At 42.9% G+C, this 21308-nt stretch overlaps 2 protein-coding genes across 3 annotated transcripts in view; one reads left to right on the top strand and one right to left on the bottom strand.

Annotated features, from left to right (window-relative positions):
- The window catches only part of Rabl3 (RAB, member of RAS oncogene family like 3), a 32989-nt gene extending 19233 nt beyond the window's left edge, over positions 1-13756 (bottom strand). The window contains exons 1-2 of the mRNA XM_057764490.1: positions 13706-13756; positions 9895-9986 (exon numbers count right to left, since the gene is read on the bottom strand). Of these exons, the coding sequence (XP_057620473.1) occupies positions 9895-9986; positions 13706-13751 (138 nt within the window). The 5' untranslated portion in view covers positions 13752-13756. The remainder of the gene's footprint in view (positions 1-9894; positions 9987-13705) is intronic.
- A 142-nt stretch (positions 13757-13898) lies between these two features.
- Gtf2e1 (general transcription factor IIE subunit 1) overlaps positions 13899-21308 on the top strand; it is a 29480-nt gene continuing 22070 nt past the window's right edge. The window contains exons 1-2 of one of the 2 annotated variants that reach the window (XM_057765819.1): positions 13899-14019; positions 18040-18512. In XM_057765819.1, the coding sequence (XP_057621802.1) occupies positions 18065-18512 (448 nt within the window). In that variant the 5' untranslated portion in view covers positions 13899-14019; positions 18040-18064. The other variant, XM_057765820.1, reaches the window with a different exon arrangement.

Here is a 21308-nt window from a genome sequence, read left to right as displayed (position 1 = left end):
AGACTGATAACATACGACTACGCCAAATCATCAAAACAAAAAAGGTTAAGGCAGTGGTGGCAGAGGCGCAGGCCTTTAATCCCAGCACTCGGGAGGCAGAGACAGGCGGATCTCTGTGAGTCTGAAGTCAGCCTGGTCTACAAGAGCTAGTTCCAGGACAGGCTTCAACGCTACAGAGAAACCCTGTCTCGAAAAACCAAAGAAGAAGAAGAAGAAAAAAAAACAAAAAACCATGGAAATATATGAAATATTTTAGAAAGATTCTAAGAAAAACTATTTAAATAGGGAGCAAGTGATCTGTTATGAAAAAGTTTAGCTACTTCCATAAACCCCTCCTGATCTTGCTTTCCCTCACACCCCAAGCCCAGCCGTGTTGGGTTCTCCTCTATGTTTCTGTAACTCTCTCTGTCTACATCGCTGTCACCTCACTGTCTGCACTGTCTTACTGAACACCCATTACCTCTTCTCTCACACCGGGAGCTTGAGAGAGCAGGGGCCATGTGCCTTTCATCTTTGAATCCCTAGAAAACAGTGCAATACCTAGAACCTATTTGCTAAATTAATATATTTATTATGTCATGTCATCCTTCAAGGTTTTAGTATATTTAGTTTGCTTATTAAATTTCTGTTTTGCTTAGTATAGCTATGAGAGGATGTAAACTGGAAAAAGAACTTGGTCAAAAAACAAAGATTCCTGAACCATTCCTGAATCTTTTGAGACAGGATCAAAACTAAGATCCACCTGCCTCTGCCTCCCTATTAAAGGTGTGCGCCACCACCGCCCAGCCAAAACTTGTATTTTTATAACACAACTCCTGGTAATGTACTAGCCTGTTAGCCAGAACGCTCCGGGTAGACACACTCTTAAACCACTCTGAGGACTTATCTATACCCTGCACTAATATAAAATACCTTCCAAACCAAAGTTTTTCAAAGTCCCTTCTAGAATTAGAAGAGGTGTCTCTCTTCCATCCCCATTTGCTTAATTAATACTCGACTAAGTGAATACAAATGCTGTGAGTCCTAAGAATTTAAACTGTAGGTTACAAGAAAGTTAACACTATGCTAAGCACGGCTCTTAACACAAGAAGCAACATCTGCTGTTATATTAAGAGTCTAACACAACAGGCAGAGTAACACCTAGTCATCAAGGATCTGATACTTAAAGCCATTCAGAGCTTTTATGGTAATGCAGGTAGGCTTTCTCCACAGGAAGCAGGACCATATGGGAATCAACAGGAGCGCCACTCCTTAGCGCCACCCCCCTCACGTGTCTCTTGAGCAACACATCACAATTACACATGGGCACAGTTCACTGCAGTGCTTCAGTGTAACTTTTAAAAGAGAAATAAATTCAGTAAAGGAAATGATACACATCAAGAGAGATAAGATGCTAACAAGTCCAATTTAGTAACCGTGCCTATAGAATTACTTCTAGAAAGAAAGGAACAGTAGGATTCTTAGGAGAGTGTTGGGAGAAAAAGAGAACAGAGCAACCAAGAGATGCCACTGGCGTCCTGGACGTTTGAATTCATGGGATAAAGGCTACTGCCAATTGCTTTTCTTTCTAGTGACTTCTCAATTGCCTTCAGTGAAGCTCAATTCCTCTATGTCAAAAAGGTCTTCCCCTGTGTTCTATAGCCATTCTTCCCTTCTTCTAGCTCCAACCTTCACGAAAGACTGATTTCAGGCTGTGTCTGTTTCCTGGCTGCTCGGTCACTCCATTTGGTTTGCACCAGTTAAATGTAATCACGTGTCCAAAGGTTAGTGCTAACCTCCCAATGTTTGTTTCTTTTTTCCACCTTGTATCTCGGGCATTTTGTAGTAAGGACAACGCCGCTCCTTTCAGGACTTCTGTGTTTGCTCATGTAGTCGGCCATCCTTTTTAGCTATATTCTATGCTGATCAACTTTTCTATGACGCCTCCTTTAGGAACTTCAACTCTTTAAATTCCCCCCAAGGTTTCCGTTTCTTACTTTTGAACTCATTAACTGTCATGATTTAGGTGATTTCTACACACACGACTGCAAATCTTAGTTATCTCCTTTAGCACCTTATTAGCATATGCTTTCTGATCAGCTTCAGTTCGACAGCTCATAGCTGCACTCTTCACCACATGTAGAACTGAATTCTTACAATGTCCTTCTCTCTTACCTATGAGATAAGCCTTTGGGAGGAGGGTTAAGTCTGTCTGCCCAATAACTTGGCCCCCAATCACCAGCATCTTCCACACATCCCTCATCACTTTCTCTGTGGCCGTCATCGCCTTGTTCTCTAGTGCTGCCCTGAGGTTCTGTCTTCAGCAGTGGGCATGTCCAGGACTAACTGCCGGCAGCACTTAACTCCAAACCATCAAGATACGGTTCGTTCACCCGCTGAGCTAATGTTTTTATTTTACTAAATTCAAATTTGTTGCCACATGAAGCTAGTTGTTATCACATTGGGCTTTATGGGAATACTCATTGCCTTACACTGTTTTGGAATAAGAGGCAGTAAGGTTGTTGATTAAGGATGCAGGCTTCTGGATCAGGCTGTCTGGACTTGAGTTCCAAGTCCGTCACTTGCTAGCAAATCACACAATGCCTCTGTGTCTCAATTGCTTTCTGTGTTGAGCGTGGCACCAACAAACGATACCCACCTCACAGAGCTGTTGTGGGAAATCAATGAACGCCTATGTACATGGGTTCCTAACCCAGGAAAGCACTAAAGGAACGTTAGCTATCATTATTGTCACTTTAAAGACTACTAGACAGACACCTTATCCCTCCAAGTAAATCCACTTCATATCCCTAGTGAGGATAAAAACTATGCTTCTTATTTTTCCCCAGTGCCTGCACATTGTTTCGTTACCCAAAGAGAAATTCAATAAGTATTGATTGCATGCAGTGTACAAGTTAGAGAGTTAAAATCCCATTAAAGTGAACTAGAAATGACAAATCAATTTCCTTATTTATAATCTGTGAACAGATTAAGCTCTAAACATCTTGTTGTCATTATCAAGAGTAGCCATGCGCTCATCAGTTCATTAGATTCAAGTAACAAAGTCGGCAGCCAGGAGTGAGTGAAGAATACCACAAAATAAAACGCCTGCTCAATTCAGTCACGGCCTCTGCACATACGGTCAGTTATAATCACCGAGTAAATGCATTAACTGCACACAACACTGCAAACGATCACACCATCACCTCCGCCATCTCTATTCTTAGCTGCCTCTCGCCATATCTGAAGTGAGCTAAATGGGGCAGCTGAATCCAGGAGTTCTGGAGAGTGAGTATCCTGGAATCTGCTTTAGCCCTAGAGAGCCCCCTCTTGCAGGCTCAATAACACAGACACCGTGACTGAACTATAAAAGCCGCTTTAGGAATCTCTGTTCTCCTAAGACATTTATAAGGCCTTTATACACTTTAATCATTTTCCTACAGGGAATAACTGCTCATATTATTATAATAGTCATGATTTACGTTTCTATGACAACTTTAGAGTATCCTTTCAAAATGCCTTTACTTATGTCACCACTCAAGAAACACATGCTTCTCTCGGAGAAAGAAGACAGATGAAGAAGGAGCAGTAATACAAGCTAGGCCCCTTTCAGCCCCATATGCCTTAGTCTTCAACAACATAATTCAGGTCAGGCTGGCTTTAAGGGAACCACCCAGCACTGCGCTGGTCCCAAGGAGACCAGCCACACCAGAGTGAGCGCTGGCCAGCATAGCTTTCCCCGCTTCCTTTTCTTTTTTATTTATTCTTCTCTCATACAATAAATACATCCCGCCTGCAGCCTCCCCCCTCCACTCCTCCCAGTTACCCCTCACTTCACCTTTCCCCAGCCCACTGCTCTTCAGTTTTCTCAGAAAAAAGCAGGCCTCCCAGGAACAGGTCCTCTGCATACACATTGTGGTTGTTTAGTCTGTTCTTGCGGCCCTTTTCCTCCTACTAGCTTTGACTACAGTCTCCTTGTGGGCAGTTTCAAATGATCTAGAGTTCTTAGAAGTAGTAATGGATTAAACAACAAGAAATAACCCTATGGTCCAGCAGGAAATTCTTGACTTGGTAATCCCTAAAGTAGAGATTTCCTCAGGGAATTGCTGTCACTTCAGTAAGTGAGATCTCTGAGAATTACTAGTTTGGCTGCCTTGCTCTCCAGGACATACACAGAGCACTGGCTGCAGAGGGCCTACAGAGGCGAGGTCTGTCTTGGAGTCTTCGCTGCCAGACGCACTCAGGACATTCATCTGTTTGTTTTCCTCATTGGACACGCACAGGGGAGGGTTTTGCTGGAACTCTTGCATTCTCGTCCTCAAACTACTTATCATTTTGCCTCAATAATTTCCTTCCTCCAAGAATTTCTGCCCGGTGTGGTGGTGCATGCCTTTAATCCCAGCACTGGGAAGGCAGAGGAAGGAGGATCTCTGAGTTGGAGGTCAACCTGGTATACAGAGCTAATTCTAAGACAGTTAGGGCTATTACACAGAGAAACCCTGTCTCGCAAAACAAAACAAAAATAAAGCAAAAAAAAAAAAAAAAAAAAAGATTTCTACTTTCCCTATGGAGTCTTACCCCAGGAAACAAAATCCTGTTCCATCTTAGCCTCGCCTTTCTGAAGTAGCTATCTACATCTCGAAGATGCAACTTTGCACACCCTTCCAGATGCTGTTTCTTCTTCAATACCCTTGCTTTTGGTGTTGAAAAATATGAAATGGCTTGCTTATCCCCACGGCTCCTTTCAGTTACTCTAGCATACCTGGGGAACTAGTGTTTGGAGTCTGGGCCGTTGGCTATACTCCCTTCTCTCTGTTCTCACTGCAGCTTCTGTGAGCATCCAGACTGACGACCTCTACGTTCATCTGGAAAATTGATTCAGCATCCTGTTTATCTCTACTTAATTACCTTAGGTGCTTCTTAAAATGCAGATTCCTGAGTGCCATGTATATTTCTAAATTAGAATATTTGGAGCAAGAACCATAAACCAAATTAAAGGACAAAATCTATCTGACTGACCATTAAAAACCTTTGTCTATCCCTACTCAACAAAAGACACGGCAGAAAGACACGGCATGTAAACAGTGCAGTGAAAGATGGAAATAAGATACATCACAGAAACATGAAAAATAGTTAACTATTTCAGGATCCGAGAAGATACGCTTCAAGGCACAATACATTGGCAGACAGAAAAGGGATATATTGCAGTGATAAAATGTTAAATCCAGGGACCAGTAAGACTGTTCAGTGGGTAAAAGTGCTTGCTGCATAGGCCCGAAAACCTGAATTCAACCCTGGGAAATCCTTCAAGCAATTTAAATAATCTCAAACTGGTATATAATCTCCAAATAGGCAGAACTAAAGAAGAAGACAAATTTACATACACAGTGAAAGTTATCACATTGGCTCCTTGTAAATAATCAAACAAATAACAAAAAGAAATCCAGCAGAGATAATTAATAAAATGCTCAACAAGCTTGACCAAGACAGAACACTGTACACAGCAATGACAAAATATGCATATATGCAGTTTTTCTGTCTTAGATACGAGACACCTAACAATTATTTAACAAAATTGACCATAAAACAAGACCTGAAGCAAATCTCAGTCATTTTTAAAGGATGAAATTACATAGAATATATATTCTCTGAGCACAGCGAAAATAAGCTAGAAACCAGTAATTATAAGATCATCAACATTGTCAAATGTTTGGAAATTAAGAAGCACATTTCAAATAACAAATGAGCCAGAGGAGAAATCACAATGGAAACTAGACAATGTTTTGAACTGAATGATAACAAGGCAGCTAAAGCTGTGTTTAGACAGAAATTTCCATGCCTAGGAGCTCTCTGGAAGAAGCCTGAAAGAAATCAATGAAGCAACTACTCATTTTAGGGAGCTTGAAGAAAGAGAGCAAATTAATCCCAGAGGTGTGGACACCACAGTGAAATTCAAAACAAGCGCAAGGACGGGGAGATTGCTCGGCTGGTGAAGTCCTTGATGGGCAAGCATTAGGGCCTGAGTCCCAAGCCCCAGTACCCATGTTGTAAAAACGCTGGGTATGGTAGCATGCGTGTATAATCCTAAAGTTGGGAAGGCAGAACCTGGTGGATTCCTGGGGCTTGCTGGACACACAGCCTGGCCCCCTTGGTGAGCTCCAATCTGATGAGACTCTGTCTCAAAAACAAGACGGGTGGATCCTGAGGAACGACACTCAAGGTTGCCTTCTGGCTTCCACAGGTATCCACAGCCATTTGTACATGCACCTGCACACACGTGCACAAGTACCATCCCCCAAGAAAACCCCAAAACATATACAAAAGTGACAACAAAAACTTGTCTTTGTTATACCATTGGCAAAACTGATCAATAAAAGAGCACCCAGACTGGCAATATCATTCATTGAGTAAGGGGCTTGCCTCCAACTGCAACAACCTGCATTCTATTCTTAGACCTCATATGGTAGAAGAAGAAAACACTCCTGCAAGGGGTCCTCTGCCCCCCACATGTGCGGCATACTACATATGCCTCCCATATATAAATATACATTTTTAAAGAAAAACTATACATTACTCATACCAGAATTTAAAAAAAAAACATCTATAGGATTTGCAGTAATGATTGTATTAGTCAATTGTCTTATTGAAAGAAACTAAGATAGAGAAACAATGTGCAGTGTTTAACAATTTGCTTGATATGAACAAATTCTTTTTCAAACACAAATCTCCAAAAATTGACAAGGGAAGAAATGCAATCATTTTCTTGTTTTCTTTACTGAACTTAAACCCTTCCACACAGAAAAAGCACAGTTAGTTTCACTTGTAAATTCAAAGGATAAATAGCATCAGTCTTACAAAGTCTTTCTGAGGAACAGGTTAGCATAGTGTCAAAACTCCACAATGAAATTAGAAAAAAGTAAATAGACTAAGACTTCTCATGAATTTAGGTGCAAATATCTGAAAAACATACTAGTTAACTGAGTCTAGATACTAGAAAACTGGTCTAGACTAACATGTCAAGACAAGTTTGGAGCGGGCAGGGCTGGAGAGATGGTTCAGGGGTTAAGGGCTCACGGATGCTTTTCCAGAGGATCTGGGTTCGGTTCTCAGCACCCCCCAACAGCTGACAGCAGTCTGTAACTCTAGTTCCAGAGGATTTGACACCCTCTTCTGGCCTCTGAGGGCACTGCAAATGTGGTACACAGCTACAACATACAGGTAAAACACCTGTACAGATACAAACAAAGGTAAAGGCACACGGTAGAGGTGGTGGTGGTTTGGATTTAGTTCAGGAGGGCAAGGTGCGTTCAGTGTTTAAAAAATTAATAAGCAGAACAAAGCAGGAAAATAGTGATCATTATAAAGACAGAATGAATAAAATTCAGTAAGAGTCAGGATAAAACTCTCATTAATCAATGAGTACAGGGCACTTTTAAAATAATGTATATGTACAAAAAGTTCTCTATCTGGGCTGGGGATGGAGCTCAAGGGCAAAGTGCTTACGCCTTCAATGGTGCACACAAAGCTCTAGCACCACACACCAACATAACTCCTGTGCACACACTGGGCGGGATGGGACTGGGGATGGCACAAAGCTAGTGACCACAGGAATGTCTATTCTAAGATGTACTGGACTTTAGCCACTTTAATAAGACAGAAGGGAAATGTACAAGACAAAAGGTGATAACATGAGCTTACCTGGCACTGGGTGGGGACAGGCATGAAGGGTGGGCTGAGGGTAAAAGGAGGGGCAGAAAACTGTGCAAAAGTCAGGAACTATGTGATTTTCTTCTCTCCTATAAATGACATAACTAGGCCTCAGGAGGTATATTGATTAGTTTAAGGTAACTCTTTAAGTAGAAAAGGCAATTGATACAGGATCTAAGTTTCTTTTCAATGTGCTATGATCTTTCTCTGAAAGGGAGTTAGAAAAGTCTAAAGAAAATTTTGTCCAGAATATGTTACTGGGTCTCCCGAACCTAGACAAAATTGCTACTGAATTCATTACTCAGAACCTGGTTTTCTTACATAGCTAAGAATATAAGAACATTTTAGGCTGAAATGAGTCTAGTTCTTTTCTACTCTGAACTCAAAGAAATGTTACAAAAATATTTTGAGGGGGAGAACGGAGAGAAGGAAAGCGAGAGAAGACAAACTAGTGACCGAGGAAGAAAGGAAGGGATATTTGTAGATGCTGGAGATGAAGGGAAGCCTTAAAACTAAAGACGAGGGAAATGACCCAGACTCAGACACGGCTTGAGGGCTGGTGCTTGGGGTGTTAGTGGGGATCCAGGAATGGTAGACTCGTTTTCCAGTTTTTAAGGGAAAAGTATGTGTGGGTGAGCAGTAAGGAATAGATTGCCATCCCCGTCTTGTGAGCCCCGGACAAGCTCCTCAGTCAGCGGAGGAGGCAGATGAAAGAACCGGTCCACAGAGTAGGGGATCCTGTCAGGGACTGTAGGTGGGCGGCCATAGAACAGAGACAAGATATGCAGGAAACGGAAACCTCAGGCCTGTGTCACATCAGGTGTTGGGGGGCATCCATGATATTTAGGTGGCACAGGAACTCTGAGATAGAAATTCTGAGCACCGCGGAACTTGCTAGGTCCCTGACAACAGCAGAAACAAGGATACTTGCACACAACATAGCACACAGGGCTTCCCTAACAACAGCAGAAACAAGGATACTTGCACACAACATAGCACACAGGGCTTCCCTAACAAGGTGGGGGAGTTTTTTGTTTCTTTTTTTTTTTTTTTTGAAGAAAAATATGAACATGGAACTGGAAAAATGGCTCAGTGATTAAGAGCACTGACTGCTCTTTTGGAGGACCTGGGTTCCATTCCCAGCACCCACATGGTAGCTCACAACTGTTTGTAACAACAGTCCCAGGAGATATGATACCTTCTTCTGGCCTGTGTAGACACTGCACACATGTGGTACACACACCGATGCACATAAACAAGGAAAAAGTTCTAAAAGTAGCATGTTTTCCAAGAATTACAAATAATCAGGGACCTCTGCGTGCCAGCTTCAGTGTCCCCTGCAGGGTTCAGAGAAGACTCACAGCAAGTGCGCGACTCATCTGAGGGCGAAATGAACTCTCACTACGTACTTTTCTGCATCAGTTTCTTTATTCCTCTCCTACTGCCCTCCCTCTCTTCTGTAAAGTTTCCAGTTCATATACACACACAAAACAAAGGCAATTCTCTGGGCTTGGACATCCCTTTATCTTTGAAGCTCCCAATGCGGTCTATATGAAAGACTCCTTTCCTGACTGCATGTCCTGCCAAAGAGAAGATAGTTGCAGAGAGGTGGCTTCTAATGTATCTCAGAGAATGAAGTGGAGATTAGACTGTGGGAACCAAGGTTATTGACTACATGACTAAATTTCCCACTGGAGGTCCCACAGAGAGTGTGTGTGTGTGTGTGTGTGTGTGTGTGTGTGTGTGTGTGTGTGATGACCCAATAAACCAGTACGTGGGAAAGAGTTGTGCCCACTTGTCCATACTCTGCTGAACCTTGCACCAGGGGAGAGTGCTTCCCCTTCACAAGAGATCCACCGTGAGAACTGGTCGATATGTACTTCTAGGCATAAGTTTACAGTCTTAGAGCTACAGGCTTAGGGAGAATATTAATTCTCAAACTATAGTCATTAAAATAAAAGCCTGTACAATCAGACCACTGGGTTCATGTGTTGAGTTAGCTTGTTGAGTTGAAGAAATTTGGTTGTTTTTTTCTCTCTCATGAGTTAACATTAAATAGGGAATGACAGTAAAGTACTGATGCATGGTAGGCTCCGAATCAATCCCAGTCATTATTATTACTTAATCTTAACCAAGTCTTGTAATTTAAGCGTGATTTGAAAAGCATGTTTAATATACCTAGTGAAAAAAAGAAACGAGAACACATACTCTGATATCCACCGAGCAGCCCACAGTCCACGACGGATTTCCCAGCACTTGACTGTGGCATAGAAGATGGACGAGTGACGATTTCCCAACACCTGTGGAAGAGACACGGTCTCTGTCAGTTAGGTACGGAGCCCTAAATGGGACATCTATACCACTGCCTGTAATATCCACTGCCTGTAAGCCAGGGAATAGCTCGCAAAATTGTTTCAATTCCGTCAGTGACAGAATTCATGATGTCATGATTCCCATGCAAAGAGCCTTAGTTCTCACACATAGGTTTTTACAAAGCAGCTAACCACTTTGTCCTAGATTTATCCTTGGATGATGATAATAATAATAATAATTCTCTCTTTTCTTCACTATTGCCTTTTATTTTGAAGTAGTATTTTATCTCTTTCTGGATCTCTTGTGCTCCGACAATCTTGTCGCTAACACTAGAGGACATGTCTTGAAGATCTAGGTTGAGGAAAGGGATGAACCATCTATTTACATCCTGGGTGGAGTCACTCATTCACTTAATTGGCTATGAATTGATAATTGTATCAAAAATTCAGGAAATCTCTCTGTGTTCAATATTATATATAGGTCTATAACTCATGTTTACTTTTTATTATGAAAACTGTATTCCCAACAACTGAGAAAGTATAAAAAGAAAAAATTACCTTAGACCACTACTGCCAACCAAAAGGAGTTTTCTGGAACTAGCTCTTGTAGACCAGGTTGGCATCAAACTCACAGAGATCCGCCTGCCTTTGCTTCCCGAGTGCTGGGATTAAAGGCGTGCATCACCATTGCCTGGCCATAAGGGGTTTTCTATGAACATGTTGTGACCATAAACATAGTGTACTTAAAAACAATACAAACTGGCTGAGGTCCAGTACTTGCCTTCCAAGCTTGAGAACCAGAGTTGCATCCACAAAACTGACACACAACAGCCAGGCAGAGGCGCAGGCTTGTGATGCCAGTGTTGAGGAGTCAGAGGCAGGCAATCCCTGATGTTTGCTAGTCTGACAGTCTTAGCTTAGGGACTCTAGGCCAAGGAGAGACCTCATCTTAAAAAGAAGGTTGGGGGCAGAGGCAGGTGAATCTCTGCGTTCTAGACTTGCCTGGTTTACACAGTGAGTTCTAGGCCAGCTTGGTTCTATGCTAGCCAGTGCTATATAGTGAGACCATGTCTCAAACATGGCCACCCCCAAACAATGACAACGCAAGGTGGAAGAGATGGAGAGGTGGTTCCTCCATTAAGAGCCTTTGTGGCTTTTTCAGAGGAGACTTGGGTTCAGTTCTCAGCTTTCTGGAAAGTAATTTAAAAACCCACAGTGATCTACATTATGATCATGTCTGCAAATCATTTTTTCCCATTCTTATAAATTTTCTACTGATGTGCTCTGCTCATTTAACTAATAATGGGTTTTAGTGCTACTAACTTCTACGACCTTTTGTGTCATGCTGTGATATTGGGTATTGAATACAAGTTCTCGAAGGCACACAAAATCAGTTTTGTCATTACACTTACTGCATAGTGCCTGCCATCTGCAGTCTTTGGGTATATTGTTGATTTGGGGGCTTTCATATAGGTTTGTGTTGGAGGCATACCTGCTGTGGGACAATGGTCTGTACCCTATCACTTATATTTTAAATAAATGCTGATTGGCCAGTAGCCAGGCAGGAAGTATAGGTGAGGGGACCAGGCAGGAAGTAGAGGTTGGACAACAAGAATTCTAGGAAGAGGAAGGTTCTTTCTGCAGTTGTGACCCAGCCTCAGAGGAAGCAAGATGTGACTGCCTTGCTAAAAAAGATACCGAGCCACATGGCTAACACAGACAAGAATTATGGGTTAATATAAGTTATAAGAGTTAATAAGAAGCCTGAGCTAATGGGCCAATCAATTTATAACTAATGGAGACCTCTGTGTGATTCTTTGGGACTGAATGACTGCAGGACCGGGCAGGACAGAAACCTCAGACAACACATACCGAGGGGTTTAGTTATCTAACATCTTGATATGTGCTTGAGCCTAAAGTTGGCTTAACTGTATGAGGATAAGTATCTCCATGTATTAATATCACATAGTTTATTTGGTTCTCTATGAACTATGCTTTGGGTGGTAGTTAAAAGGAAGCGAAGCTCTCAACAGTAAGAACAAATGACATCCCGGGAATAGCGAGTGGTTAACTAATTATTTAAGAACTTTGGAACGTTAACATCAATCTATAAACAGATGTCCTTTTACCCACAGATAAAGGTAGTCCTTGCCCCTCATCAAGGAAACGTCACATTGCAGCAGACAGAAACCATTACAGAAACCCACAACCAAGCAAATTGCAGAGCTGTGGAGCCCAGTCCCAGTGGATACATCTACAAAACACTCCCACGCCATAATAATGTTCCGAGAACAGGACGGAAGAAGGGGTGGAGAGACTGTAAGAGCCGGAGAATCGAGGAGTCTGCTGTGAGACTGTGACTCCTAGTGATCTCAGAAGCTACACCCATGAGTCCCGCCAATATGACTGCCCAAACATGAGCTGAACAAGGATGACACCAACGAATACACCACACTGGACAGGGAAAAAGCCCACGAGGCCTCACCCCTACACCAAGAACTACAGACAAAGGTAAAGCTGGCATTGGGAGAGGTGGTCCTCCCCAGGGGAGGACACACCAACTGTTTGTCCAGTGCCGGTCAGTCAGTCCTGAACACATATAAACAAGCAGCATGAAGAGGACGTAACAGGTTATAGTTAGGAATATACATGTATATGTGGGCAATAATAGTTAATGAAAAAAAGAGGCCACAAATTTGAATAAAAGCAGGAGGAGTAAATTGAAAGGTTTAGAGGAAAGAAAAAGTAGGAAGAAACGTTCTAATTAAATTATAATCTCAAAAATAAAAAATTACAAAAAGATGAAATTTTAAAACAATGGGGGAGAGTTAAGACTGATTTCAGTCTTAGAATTAAATAGGTCAGCTCTTTGGGGTATATATCCTCTCTATTCCCAAGCATCCAGTAAATGTCTGTTTAGAGCACCAACATTTAAAAGCACATCTATAAAATGCATGGTTGGGGTGCATTCAAGTTCTTGAGATCTGGAAATGGGAAAGAGACAAGTTATGAGGCAGGAGAGGAAAATATAGACTTCAGTAGCAATTATAAAATGGTCAGGTTATAAAAACGATTTTGATACTAAATTAAACTGTATTTAGCATTAAGCTGCTTCATAGTGTGACCCTTATCAATTTTTTTTATTTCGTACATCTCAAAACTTAATAGGTATTCAACTATCAGATGAGAATCAGGAAGTGAAAAGGGAAATCGTGACCTCCATTTAAAAAAATAAATCACATTGCATGCTACAGCTTACGACTCTGGGTTCACTTTTATCATCTGTAGAATGGAGTTAAAGGTCTGATTTTAGGATTAAAGGCATTAATACCTGTCAGAGTATTCTTAATGTATATCCGACTTAATGAACAAAATTCCCTGAAAGGGCGGTTATATCAACTTTTGTCTGCCTAACAAGAGCAATAAAGGAATTGACAACATTAACCCTCGGCCGGGGTCGCCTAGGAGACGGACGTGATGAAAAACAAAAGCAGAGAAAGACCCGGGCTCCGCGCCCCCCACTTCCCGACACGCTGCCACGTCGTCAAAAGGAGCAAAGTCCTCTGGGAAGTGTAGTTTTAAGGTCTTGGAAAGGACTTCAGTCGTGAACCCAAACGCTAGGAAGTTGGGGGTAAAGCAGCGAAGACTGGGGAGTATCCGGTAGTTCGGGCATATCGGGAGTTCCAGACGTGGGCTAAGCGGCTCACCTGAGTCTCCCAACACCAGAACCTTCACTCGATCCAGGGACGCCATCTTGCCACGATTTCCCTGAGGTTAACGCCCATTCCTGGATTCCCAGCCAATCAGATCATGGTTTGAGGGCAGGGCCTACCATCTCATTGGTCGGTCAGAGCATGAGTGGTTTGAGTGAAAGCTTCGCCGTGCGGATTAACGGGTGGTTTCCAAACTGGTCGCAGGAATTAGGCGTTTGTCCTTGTCTCGCAAGTGGCGTGGGCTGGCTGAAGCCGGTAGTTGAGGTGCCGAGGGCGGCTGTAGTGGGAGTGTTGGAGCGTCCGCTTGGGTAAACCTTATTCCCTGATCCTTGTTCCCGGTTTCCGACCTGGCGTGGTATTTCATCGTTTTCTCCTGCCCGTCCCTGCCTTCTCTAGTCCCCTCTCCTCGACCACCTCTTGTCTTGGTCCTCTTCTTAATCTTCCAAAGAACCATTGCCCGGGAGCGGCCCATGTGCGACCTCGGGTAGGACGGGCTCGGCGGCGTCGGCTGTGGTCCGGGAGCCCCCGGTGGGGTGTCGGAGTCTGGACGCTCCTGAGCACAGCTGGAGGAGGGCACCTGGGTCCGCACGGGCCCCTCACAGGACGAAGGGATGGAGAGTTCGTGAAATACAGTAACAAAAACTGTAGAGGCCTCGTCGAATCCAAGTTCTAGAACTTGGGAAGTAGTAATTCGAAATGGTCTTAACAAACCAGGCGTCCTGCACCCACTTTGTTCTTTTATCTGCCACTCTTCATCCAGCGTAGTCTTTTTTTAAAAGTCACAAATTTAACTTCGTAACTCCTTGCTTAAAGCAGTGACAGGTTTTAAAAAGAAAAGGATGGCTTATAGTTGTCATTATTGTGTTCTGTGGAAGCTGGCAGGATACGTGCCCGGAAGATGTCTTGAAAGTTTGATTTAAGTACTTGAGTAGCTCATGCTAGGTGCTAGCGTGGGTGAACAAGATGAAGTTTCTGGTCCTAGAGATGTAGGTAGAAACTGTACAAATTATGAGGAAATGCGAAGGAAAGCATTCGATGTTACGGTTGGGAGGACCAGATAACATGACCCAAAGCCTAAAGACCTTTAGGAGAAAACTTTGGGCTTATCGTTGAGGGCTGAGGGAACCGGTGTGTGGATGTGAGGTTAACTATGGCAAAAAGAGGGATTTCAGCTTTGTTTCTCCCAACTCTACACCTGGGCCACAGTAGTCCTTAATTGTTGTTGATGTTGTTATTTTGGTTTTTCTGTAGCTTTGGAGCCTATCCTGGAACTAGCTCTTGTAAAGCAGGCTGGTCTTGAACTCACAGAGATAGGCCTGCTTCTGCCTCCCGAGTGCTGGGATTAAAGGCGTCCTTCCCTACAGCCTGGCAGTTCTTAAATGTTTGTACAATTAGAATATAGGTCTAGACTGGGTAGGGTGAAGTTGGGAGATGCCTGTTTACTGTGAAGAGGGAGATAAAATAAGAGCTACATTAAGAAGGCTCCATAGAGCAGAGAAGTTCCTTAGGTGTCAGCTGCTGTAGAAACTGTTCTCGAAATGTGGGCTCACTTTTTTTTTCACTTATTTTCAGTTTTCAAAAGTTGTTGGACGTTGAAGTTTATTTGCATTTTTATATTACATGTGGACAACTGCTTCATAAAATGTTCTAAACATTCCAAAATGGCTGCCAGTTTCAGAGCTAGATTCGTCTTGATTGGGGAAGTAGTGAAGGAGCGAAGGCCCCGGTCAGGCAGGAAGATTTAAAATTTGAGAGTTTTGGACTAGCTAGCCCGCCTGAGCTCCAGTTTCATATCAGCTCCCTTGTGTGTGTCTTCAGAGGAGTAGCATGCATTTCACCCGAGTCAGACTTCTGAACGTGAGGTTATCTCTTTCTCATGCGCTCCCCTCCTTCCAATGGCTTGAAACCACTACTTGGGATTTTTTTCCCTAGTATATTGTTGGCTCCATTTGACTGTGTTTCTGTAACAAATTTCATTTATCTTGCCCTTGCAATTCTTCCGTTTCTTCCTCAGTTTTAGGTTCTCTTACTACAGCGCCTGATACAGCCACAATGCCACCAGCTACATCCCACCAGTTCACTGGCGTAAGAAGAAGTTAGATGGGGAGTTGGTTCTGTTCAGTTGAACCCATATACCAGCCCAGAAGCAGAACATGTTAGATCTGATTTAGTTCAGCCCAGAAGCAGAACATGTTAGGTCTGATTTAGTTCATACATTAACTGTGTGGGAAAAGCACTTTAATTACATATGTGAGGAAACCAAGGCTGTGGATTTTCCGGGACCAACAGTAAGAAGTTGGCCTGGGATTTCCAAGCTTCAAACTGTTGGCCAGAAAAGCCTTGATGTGAGTCACTCCTTTGCACTGGTCTTCAAGCCGGCGGAGGTCCATCACACAGAGGAACCAGGCCGAGCAGCGAGTAGTGCAGGGACCTCTTCATGCAGGGTGTTCTTTTGCAGGATGCAAAATAGCCATGGGACAAATTGGAGTAATGATCAGGGACTTTGTTGCTTATTAGAGTGATCTAAAGGGATTTTAAAATTAGGGGCATTCCTAATCTGGCTCTTTTATATTAGCTGAAGCAATACTCCTGGGAATAGGGCCCAGAGATAGTTAGTATGCTTAAAATGCTGTCTAACTGATTCTGCTTTACAGAGTTGAGAACGAATACTCTGAATCTTAGGGCGTGTGAGGATGGGGACAGAGGAGAGCGAAGCAATGGAAGGCAATACAGAAAAGGATAGGCGTGAAGGCCTCCATCTGGCCTTTGGGATGTTTCTGAAGTCATATGTTCTGTTCTGTTAGTAACTGGGTCTGTAAAAGAAAAAGCAAAATCTGGTTTTAAGTGCACCATGTAGACAGAATTGGAAAGGGGATCAAAATGTATCTGATACTGTGCTGTGGTTCTGATTCGGTAATGAATCCAGACATTCCTAAACATCTAGGGTGACGTCAAGGCTCTGGGAGTGTAGGTTTGAACCTAGTGAGTCTAGGCACTACTTTGTTATCTCCAGTGTGTATGGTTATGCCTCAGTACTGTGGTTTAAAGTAGACATTGTAACCTAATTTTTTCTTTACTGTAGGTATGACCTTAACCACCCCTCCCCATAAAAAGTGTATGAATTGGTTATTTTGGATTTTATAGTATAGTACTGCAGATATTATTTCTTACAGAAAGAAGCATTATATCCAATAGGGTCAGTTACTTCAGAGTTCAAATTAAAGGTTTAGTTGAAAACTGGTGTTAACAACGTGATGCTCATAGACTGGTTCAGCGGGGTGTCTATTAAAGTTTTTTCTGTGTAATCAGAAATGCCAGCTGTAGTCTGCGGAGAGCCTGGCTAGTTCAGTCTGGTCATATCAGTGTTATGTGGAAGCAGCCCTAGTTAACATGTCCTCTTAGGCTCCACTTCACGTCCTCATTCATCACAGCACCCGTTTCCTTCTGAGAGAAGCATGGCTTGAGCCTGAGTGAGCCTTCGATCAGGCTCAGACAGCATCCGAAATGTAGCCTCTCTGACATGAGTCCACAGCTCAAGCGCTGTCACGTCAGAGACTTGGAGAGACAACTTTCTGATCTGTGGCCTAGAAGATAGATACTGTCAGCATCTGCTTTGCTCTTCAAGGGACCGAGGATTAAAGGGGTCCCACCCTTCTTTTCCTTCCTATTTTTTAAGGTTTAGAAGGTGTTTACTTAATAATTAGACTTAACTTCCCAAGCTGGTAAAGCACTTTGGATCTTAGCATTAATTTCTTTCAGTTATGATAGTCCTTAACGTTGTCATCCCGACTGGCAAGTTATTTATGTGCTTATTCTGTTCTTACTGCGTGACTTCATCGTGGAAGTGTTACTATGTAAACATCCTTGAATCTTAGCAGGAAAATTTTGCTGAAAAGAAGTCAAGTCTAGGGTAATTGTTAGGAATCTCTTGATTTCTAGCCATTACTAGAGAGCATGCATGCCATTAAGAATAGTGAACCCTTTCAGAGGTTTTTGTTTGTTCTTGTTTCTCTTCATGAAATAAAGTGGTGTTGATGTAATATATCATTGTCAGAAATAATATAGTGTTTTGGAATCCAGTACACTGTTGATCATAAATATAACTGTTTAAGGATTATGTCAAGCTTTTTAGGTGTGGTCTTTTGTGTGCTATAGAGGAAGACCCTGGCTTTCTGTTAAATACTGAAGTGTGAGAAATCTTTTAAAAAACTGTCTGAATGCTTCTGTGGTGCTTTAAGAATAATGACAGCTACCGGTTAGAGGTGGTTGTAGATTAAAATGATTATCATGTCGTCATGCCTACTAATCTCCATCCACAACCCATATAGTTGAAGTTGAAGCTTGCTGTTGAAGATGGCAGACCCAGATGTCCTCACCGAGGTTCCAGCAGCATTGAAACGGCTAGCCAAGTATGTCATCCGGGGCTTCTACGGCATTGAGCACGTGTTGGCTTTGGACATCTTGATCCGCAACCCTTGTGTGAAAGAAGAGGACATGCTGGAGCTTCTCAAGTTTGATCGGAAGCAGCTTCGGTCTGTTTTGAATAACTTGAAGGGAGACAAGTTCATCAAGTGCAGAATGAGGGTAGAGACGGCTGCAGATGGGAAAACCACGCGCCATAACTACTACTTCATCAACTATCGTACTCTTGTTAATGTCGTCAAGTACAAACTGGACCACATGAGAAGGAGGATTGAGACGGATGAGAGAAATTCCACCAATCGGGCCTCCTTCAAATGTCCTGTCTGTTGCAGTACTTTCACGGACCTAGAAGCTAATCAGCTCTTTGACCCTATGACAGGTGAGACTTAACCTGTTTATGAATCAAGTAAACTAAGATGTCTACTCGTTCTTGTAATTGTTCTAAGTTGTACGCCAATCATCGGCTTTGTCGGAGAGAGTAGATCAGTGTGAATGAGCATACAGCTCTGCTGTCTTGGCTGGTTGGCTTACAACTCTGAGGAGTTTTTGCATTGCCCTTTTCCTTCACATGGACGTGTACTTTGGATGGAGTTCTCCCACTGATGGCGCTCCTAACCCCCCCACCCCTGTTTACTGCTGCAGCCTAATCTCTGGGTTGATTCTCTACCACTTTGAGGCTCTTCTGACTTTACTTGTGACCTCATTCTTCAGCAAATTATTTTAATGTCTATTTATGTCCATCACTGGCAGGCAAGCTTATAAGCGTATTGAAGGAGACCCCTGTACAGCGGGGGCTCCCTCAAACCCCAGACTAAGCACAAACCACACCCAAACACCTGTTTTCACAGAGAGATTCTTGACTCAGGCAGAAACAGCCACAAATGACCTTGCAGGTGTGATTTTTAAGAGGAGGAAGAGGGGAGGTCTGTGTTTGGATTGGCTAGGATGCTGTGGTGAGGGAGATAGGAGACCGGAGGTGGAGGGGAGGGGAAGGAGAAAGGGAATAGAGAGGAGACAGATGTGGCACATGGAAAATGGCAGTTTATAAAGGTAAAGGGGGAAATCCCATGTTAGGACGAGGTATTTAATTTTAATTGGGTGTCTTAATTAGGTCAGCCAAAGGGGGCTCTTGATAGCTGATCTTTGGTAGTCAGCCTTAGGAGGAGGAAGTGGCCAAATAAGGAAATAGACCTTGGTGGCTAGCCTGAATCTAATGGGTTTTAGCAAGGCAGAGGGAGTGGGGGAGAGGGACAAGGCCTTCCCTGCCATGTTTGCCAGGCCTTGACTGGCCAGAGTCCCTTCACATATGACACAATATGTTTAAATGTTTTGCTAATGGTTGTGCATTTTGCCAGTAGGAGTTGTGTAACTAGGACTTGTGCTGTGTATTTGGGGGAGGTCTCTAGAGGGAGGGATAGCTGAGACCTAAAAGATTAAATGAGAATTAACCAGACCAAATAATTTAATCTAACAAATGGATCAATAATTTAGATCAATTAATGGAAGAGAGTTGTTAATAGCATATATGATGTGCCTCATTTAATCAGATACTGTGCTTTTAAGAATTTTCATTAACCCAATTTATGAACCATGTTTTCCAAAAATACAGTATATCTGGCATTAATATGAGAAACATTAAAGTGCTGGGTTAAATGCTTATTTTTAAATTAAACTAGGCATGAGACAATTTTTTGTTAAATACTTGGACTAGTTTTGTCTTGTTACCTTTAGTGGGCACATTTTATCTAGGAGAGAGGGTTTTGTCTTTTGATTCTCATTTGTTTTTGAGACAAGATGGCCCCTGTGTGCTCAGGCTGGAACTCGCTATGTTGACCTTGAACTCCTCCTGTTGATCTTCTGCCTGTCTCCCCAGTCCCACCCCCGCTCCCCCCCAGTGCTGGCATCAGAGCCGGTTACCACCCTGCCTCCTGCATTGGTTGCTTTTTGTTACTGTGATAAGGCAGCATGCCGGAAACTGACTGTGGAAGAGTTTTTGCTTTTAGTTTACAGTTCCAGAGGGCGGGTCCATAATGGTGGAGAAGGCGTGGTGGCAGGCGGTTGGAGCAGCAAGGCTAAGAAGATACTGTGCTTTATTTACACTGCAGGAAGCAGAGGGAGCTAACTGTCAGGGGCTGATGTTATAAACTTTCCAAGTCTGGCCCCAGTGACACACTTCCTCTGGCAAGGGTCTACCTCTTAAAGGTTACCCTCCACAAATAGTACCGTCAGCAGGAAGTCAAGTATTCAAGTACTTGAGCCTTTGGGAGACATTTCCCATCCAAAGGCTCACACCTAACTAGGAGAACTCTTTTTGTGTTTATTTATTGCTATTTCAAGACAGAGTCTCCACTCTAGCCAAAGATGATCAAGAGCCCACTATTTCACACAGCCTGGCCTTGAACTCTTGGTAATTCTACGCCAGGCCCCCTAATCCTGGGGTTATAGATGTGAGGTACAATGCTTGGCTATGAGATCCTGACCATCTGAAAATCTAATTAACTATCTTGGGTGTAAGCTTTGTTTGCATATACCAGAGGGATTTCTAGAATTTACCTGGAGCTCTTCATAACTAGGCTAAGTCTTGGGATTTTTGTCATTTACTCTACTAGGTTTCTTACAGCAGTCTGGGGTTCTGGTTTTGTTATTTTTGTTGATGTTACCGTAGTCTGTCTTATTGTACTGGATGGCAGTGAGAGGTGGTGTCGAGCTTCTCAGAAAGTTAATCTGTAGCAATATGCTTCTGCATTTATTCATCATTTGAGTCCTATTTCATTTTTGTGAAACTTTTATAGGTAATTAACTCATGCGGCTTTTTGAATATCGCTCATGTTTAGTGTGGATGAAACGAGTTGTAATCAGCAGATAGCCTTTGGAAAAGTTGTGTTGATTCACAAATATAGCTAGGGTTATTACCGTGAAGGAGCTGATAGCGAATAAAGGCAGGAAAAGATGTTTCTGAAAGAAAACTAAAGCTGAGGTGAACGTTGTGTGGCTAGTCTGAAGAGACTGTGTTTCCAGATAAGGGTGATGGGCAGCGTGAATGTAGGGAGAAGGTGTGTGGGAGAGCAGGAAAAGCCACTAACTCTTGACGTCCTCAAGAACAGAGCATCTGAAAAGCTTGCACTAAAGCTCAGTTGGTGGCTTTTTTGCTCATGGTGCAGCCTGACTTAGCATA

Source organism: Chionomys nivalis, chromosome 3 (assembly GCF_950005125.1).
Source record: "Chionomys nivalis chromosome 3, mChiNiv1.1, whole genome shotgun sequence".
Taxonomy (NCBI): domain Eukaryota; kingdom Metazoa; phylum Chordata; class Mammalia; order Rodentia; family Cricetidae; genus Chionomys; species Chionomys nivalis.
The sequence above is the reverse complement of the archived record's forward strand: the minus strand, read 5'-3'. Positions and strand labels throughout refer to the sequence as shown.